The sequence below is a fragment of the Bombus impatiens genome, unplaced genomic scaffold, assembly GCF_000188095.3.
Source record: "Bombus impatiens unplaced genomic scaffold, BIMP_2.2 scf_0494, whole genome shotgun sequence".
NCBI classification, from domain to species: domain Eukaryota; kingdom Metazoa; phylum Arthropoda; class Insecta; order Hymenoptera; family Apidae; genus Bombus; species Bombus impatiens.
Window position 1 is genome coordinate 1 of NT_176913.1, and position 6,551 is coordinate 6,551.

Genomic DNA, 6,551 nt, shown 5'->3' on the forward strand with positions numbered 1-6,551 from the left:
GAGCATATGTTTGTGCTTATCGTACAATATTGCATTCCTTAACTACGAGCAAGTCATGTTTTGCCACCTATCATGCTTCAAGTTATAGTTATTTCTCTTACGCATTAGTGTACGACAAAAACGGATACATATTGTAATATCGTGGACATTAAGATAGAAACTTTTTCCCGATTTACGATTTATTAATATTAAATTGAATATACAAATATAAATTGGACAGAGAACGATATTTATTTAACTAAACTAAATGCAATACTCGTATCTATATCAAATAACTTTACAGTTATTTGACCACTCTCGTCACAACGAATCTAACACACACACACTCTCTCTCTCTAACAACTCTATCAATTCTCACGACTCTACTCTTCGACGACTCGATTACCTCTAACGACTCTATTCTTCGACAACTCAATTACCTCTAACTCGCAACACGCACACTTTTCGACTCGCACACTCTGATCTTTCGGTCGTCCCGCCTTGGATAGCGAAACCGTCCTTCTTCTAACGTTGTTTATTGTTTCCCTCATACCTATGTAAGAACTACCAACTACGTGCCTTTAGTCACGCAGGCACTCTTAAATGTAAACAAACCACAGAAAGACGACGTACACGGTTTTTCTATTTTCAACCGATTCCTAATTCGAACTACTTTACGATATTACAATATGCTGTATTGCACAAAAAAGGCGACAGTGTGCGACAAGGAAAGATGTATGTCTTGTGTTAGACGAAGAGGGCGACACTGTACGACGACAGGAGGAAGTTGGTGGAGACGGGAGCAAGCTAGTGAAAAGGTGTGGAAACAGGCAGAAACTGGAAGAGACGTATGAAAACACGCATAAATGGAAAAAGATGCGTAAAAAAGAATGTAAGCGGGGGGAGATGCGTGAAAATGCATTGAGTTTCACATCACCATCAGTTAATAGTTAATGCACTCCAAATATCACGTCTGTGCTTAATGGTTCTTAAGAGAACGATATACATATTGTATTTAATTCATTCGTCATTTAATTTAGAGGAATATATAGTAACTAATGAGAACATTATCGAAAATGGTCACATTTGTTTCATATCTCTTTTGTGGCCTGACATCAGTACATACACATATATATGTATCGGCACTATGTATGAAATACATGCATATGTAAGACAGGATGGAAATATAATACTTATGAATAAAAGAGTGTATATAAAAACAAGTAGCTTGTTTAATAATTATATTACATGTTAAACATTAACATAAGTATGTTACGAAACAGAAATGTACTATTGTACATTTGTACAATTGTTTTTATGGTGAGATACACATAAAATATGTACAATATAGATTTCAACAACAACAAAATCAATCTAATGTAATCGTGGTTTTCGCCTTAATTCGTAGATGGTACTTGGAGTGTGGCAATTGGTGAATGTCATATGTCAAATATTTGTATCATTTAAACATGGGGAAGATGTTCTCCCTGTGGATGGAAACCATCCTTGTCGGCAACGTAGTTCACAGTGTATGCAACATTGGTATTTGGATCGACAAAGGAGAAGCTGCCGCGAACTGTCAGGAATTGTCCATCAGATCCATCATTGACTAATTCTGCAGATTCCTGTTTAGCTTGTCCGTCGGAAAGTTGGTAACCGTAGTTATAACTGCCAAGACCGATATTATCAGAAGGAGTTTCTTTCACGACGACTGTTTCCTGATGTTCTTGTAGAGGAACTGCTACAGCAATAGCGACAAAGGCGGCAAAAGCAATGATCTAAGAGAAATTAAAGTATATTTATTAATTAAATAGCATATACACCAACAAAGCTAGGAAATAAAAATTTACAATTGATAAACTGCCTATAATCAATTTATTTTTGATGTACACATTTATAATTAATTATTTTTGTTAGCGTGTTACTATATCAAATATATCTATACAAAAGAAATTTGTAATATTTTTACCTTTAAATTTATCTCGACATTACAGTAGGACAGATTAAAAAAATGAAAATAATAAAAATTGCAAATTTATTTGTATCTAGAATATGTAAAAAAGAAAGCTATACGTATAGTAAATTAAAATTAGACAAAGATCAATATACATAGAATATTGAGTATTTTATGTTCTTCTAATTATTTTATAATCAGGTTTTTTCAATAATTTGTATCTATTTGAACTTGTAATTGATCTCTGTATCATTTACTATGATACCTACGGTTTTCATTTTGAAGATGGATGTGTATGTTTGGTTAGTCCCGATTGAAAGACTGATGTCGATACTGAGAAACGTCTCGAATTTTATAGTGGCCCTCCTTCTGCCAAAAATTGCATGGTTTCACGATAAATTCAACTTTCACCTTTCCTAGTCCTGTTAAAGGCACCTTATGGTTGCTCGGCCTTCGTTGTAAAAGTGTGTTGGTTTGGCGAAATCGAAGATCGCGACTTGATTTTTTACATGATTTTATAGAAGATTCCCTTGGAAAACTGATTTAAAATAAGTTACGGCTAATTATAGAAATAATGAATATATTTGTATGCTTGATGACTACAACTGAATTAAACTATATATATTACCTATGTAGTCTAAGTGATGAAAGGAAGTTATAGAAAAAAGACAGTTCTCAGAATAATTTTATGTTTCCGAAAACGTAGTAAAATTCTATCTAAACATATCGATAATTTATTCAGTTTATTGTAATATGTAATAAATCTCAATAAACTAATGGAACACGTAGTATGTAATTATATCAAATAGGTAACCTAATATCTAGTTTAGATTGTCACATGAATATGTGAAAAATGAAAATATTTTTTAAGATATTATTTATTTAAAAGTTTATTTTTCTGACGTATTCCACGGAATAATTTTTTATCCATAAGAAAAAATGTGTAACGAACAATTTTATATCATTTCAAGACAAGTTTGAAGTATTTTAATGAATTCACATAATTTAGGAAGTACAATCAGAAAATATAACATTTTCTATAATTCATAAGGATAAAGAAGACGTCCAAAAAGTTGCTATAATTATAAGGATAGGAGGATTCTGGATATAAAATGTAAAATGAAAGGCAATATGAGTTTCTACATATTTATTGATTCTTTCTATTTTAACGAAATTAAATTTCTTGTATTTAGATACTAAATAGTTTTTAATTGTGCCAAAATTATATTTCACTTAGTTTGTATTTTTTTTTTTATGTGCACAACTTTAAGAAAATCCTTGATAGCATATACAATCCAAGGATAATCGGTTTCTAATCAACGCTTATCGATTTCTAAATCGATTCTAAATATCCTATAATTTTTCTATTTTTACAACACGTATCGTTACGACATCATCTTGTCAAATATACGCAATCGTTTCATGGTGTCTCATCATTACGAACCCGTGTAGTAATGGTCAATAGGTGAAATTATCGCTTTGAAAGCTATACCTTCCATCGCCGATTCTCCTTTCCCTCTTCCAACGAATGATTTAGTTTGTTTAATTTTATATTTTATTTGAACCTCTGCTTTCTACTTATTTAATTGTATTTTTTATTTGGAACTACTTTGTTGTGTGGACACAGCAGATGAAATATATTTAAAAAACGAGGGAACAATAAATTTATTGTTTGGTTTACAACATTATTTAATGTCCTTCGTTTTTTAAATATGTTTAAATGCAATTATTAGAGAAACTTTATTGTATTTCACGATACTATAATGGTATAAATTAAATGAAAAAAGAATATATTGAAAAATGAACCTATTTATTGTTAATAATAATATTATTCCCACAATAAAATTATTATATAATAAAGAGAAAAATTACAATTTTTTTAAACAAACACCCTATATAAAAGAGAACTCATACCTCTGTATATGATTTACATTACTGTTACATCATTACAATATTATACTTTTAAAAAGATACATTCAACAATCTTGCTATGAATAAATTGTATACATAACCCATACCAAATTGTACAATAAATTGTTCTTGAGTCATTGATAACTTATACAATTGGTTGATACGACGTTAAATAATTGAAATAAAAAGAAATTATATAATTACTAATTCTGCCTATAAAACTTCTTATATCTACAATTCTTCCATTTCAACAAAATCTAATCTTTTAACCCAAAATCAATCAAATTAGATTAGATATTGAAGCAAAGTTTGAAGTTTTCTTAAAAGATGTAATTTTCAAATTAAAGCATTCTACAATTGGCGTTCAAATCTTATATACTTCAAGAAGTAGTAAACATACAATATTGGGGCTCTATGGAAAAGCTAATGGCAAAGCCATACAACTCTTTGAGGAACCTTTTTGGTACATAATAAATAAAAGAAAATATGTTTTTTTAAGCATGAAAAGACGAATACTTGATTAGAATACATAATACAACCATATCAGCCATAAGTTAGTCACTTATTAATCACAGATTTATTGGAAATCTCTAACAAAGTGTATTTTATTTAATATTCTACCATTAAATACTAATATCATGAGACATATAGAGTAACTGAAACAACAGATCTATGATAAAGGTAGTAAAAAATGTTTGATATGTACTAAATGTCACATTTGGTTCACGCATACTAGAAATTCTAATACTTATGATCGTCGGTGTAATCTAGAAACTAATAGACTGTAGATTCGTAAGTTTGCATTTCTATGGATATTTGTAATTAAAGAAATACAATTTAGAGATTCGTTTTGCGTATTAAAAATTAGAACGAATACTTTACTATGGACATTTTTTATATTTTTGCATACTATATGTACTCTGTAAATTTTAAATCTCCCACAAATGCATGAAAATCCGCAATGTTATGTTATAAATGTTAATGGCAATAAATGTTAAATATGTCATGTTAAAACGTGAATCAAAATTCTGTCATCTAAAAATTAAGCAAGAAAAGAAACAAGAAAGGGTAAACCGTGAAAAAAGGGAAGAAAATATAACAAGAAAATATTTAAATCAAAAATTTATTTAAAACTAAGGATAAGGTACAGCTCAAGCAGGGATATGTTCGCCCTGTGGCTGGAATCCATTCTCATCGGCCACGTAGTTGACGGTGTATTTCACGTTGGTTTGTGGGTCTACCCAGCTGAAGCTTCCACGAACAGCCAAAGATTCGTTTTCGGTTCCTACGTTAACCAATTCGGCGGATTCCTGATGAGCTTGTCCATTGGAAAGTTCGTAGCCATAGTTGTAACTGCCCAAGCCAATATTGTCAGAGGGTGTCTCCTTGAGGACCAGTACGTCTTCATGACGAACTTGAGGAGCAGCGGAAACGGCGACAACGGCGAAGGCGAAAGCGACGAACTGCAACGAAGAAGAAAGCAACTAACATTTGATATGAAATTGAATATCGATACACTTAAAACGTAAACGAATACGTTCTGTTGAATCCATAAAGATTCATGTAGATGAAGAACCCGATAATAAAAGTACAGAGAAAGATGATACAAATTATTTTCGAACTCCTTTAGAATTGTTTTGAAATTGATTATTGAATATGCCATGGTAAAAGTAGTGTAAAAATCATCTAAAGAATCTTTTGAATTGTTTTAACGTCAATTATCGAATCGTGGATCGAAATAATAGACTTAAGAAGATATTTAGTAGCCGATCTGGCAAAAACTGAGGATTATTTTAAAAGTCTTTTGGATCGTTTTAAAATCAATCATTAAACCGTGAATCGCAACGAAGTATTACTGGCTTTTCGTCTGTAAACACTATGTTATCTCGTTGTTTTATTTCAAGCGCCTGTTTAATTATCCCGCGTGATTCGTCACTGCCTTCCGGTGGCAAGAACGCACATGTTATGCAAGGAGATCCGTTACCGGTGATTTACTTAAAATAATTCTACAAACATATTTGCATGTTAACAATAGGCAAGAGAAAAACGATACTAAACGTAAATTGCTGGATGCAGTATCGCTCTATCGTTAATGGTACATAACGATCCTGTGCGCGTTAATTGCACGCTCGTAATCGCTAGATCATCGGCGATCTCTTACGAATGATCATTTTCCATTTCAAGAATAAAAATCCACTAATGGAAGCAAACGAAGCTTCCATTTTTATTATTTTCATTTTTATAAATTGTAATTATATATGAAATAAAGAAGATGAAATACGAATGAAACCACGACGATACACTTTTGACGTCCGATAAGAAATTTCGCTTAATACTCGAAGGAAACACGCACCAGTTTCATGATTGGTTGTTTTGGTTTGGATTGAACTTCTTTAGATTGTCAAAGACGATGCACAGGTGTTAACCTGAGATGAGTTAGATTACGATACTGATTCAATCATGATCCAGAGGACCGTTATATAGTCGGATTTCGAGATGAATTTTACCCCTTCCAAGTAACCGACTCCCAAAATTCTTCGGCGAAGATGTCGAAATCACCGAATGGCATTGGCCGACTGGCGGTGGTAGAACGATGACCGACAAAGGAAGAGGCGGTGAATGTCAGACAAGAATTCGAGGAAGAGCAGCCAGCAGCGAAAATCGCACGTGGTTTCACCGTGGATCCTGTACGGATCCTCGTCTTACC

At 32.1% G+C, this 6,551-nt stretch overlaps 2 protein-coding genes across 2 annotated transcripts; both read right to left on the reverse strand.

The window, feature by feature from the left end:
- Positions 1–1,194: 1,194 nt before the first annotated feature.
- Positions 1,195–2,330, reverse strand: LOC100743596 (flexible cuticle protein 12-like). Its single transcript, XM_003491039.4, has 2 exons — positions 2,203–2,330; positions 1,195–1,757 (listed from the first exon to the last, which is right to left on the reverse strand). The coding sequence occupies exons 1-2, from the start codon at positions 2,209–2,211 to the stop codon at positions 1,443–1,445; spliced, it is 324 nt and encodes a 107-aa protein (XP_003491087.1). The 5' UTR covers positions 2,212–2,330; the 3' UTR covers positions 1,195–1,442.
- Positions 2,331–4,953: 2,623 nt separating this feature from the next.
- Positions 4,954–6,338, reverse strand: LOC100742555 (flexible cuticle protein 12-like). Its single transcript, XM_003491032.4, has 2 exons — positions 6,198–6,338; positions 4,954–5,307 (listed from the first exon to the last, which is right to left on the reverse strand). Exons 1-2 carry the CDS (start codon positions 6,204–6,206, stop codon positions 4,996–4,998), a joined length of 321 nt encoding a protein of 106 aa, XP_003491080.1. The 5' UTR covers positions 6,207–6,338; the 3' UTR covers positions 4,954–4,995.
- Positions 6,339–6,551: the final 213 nt, after the last annotated feature.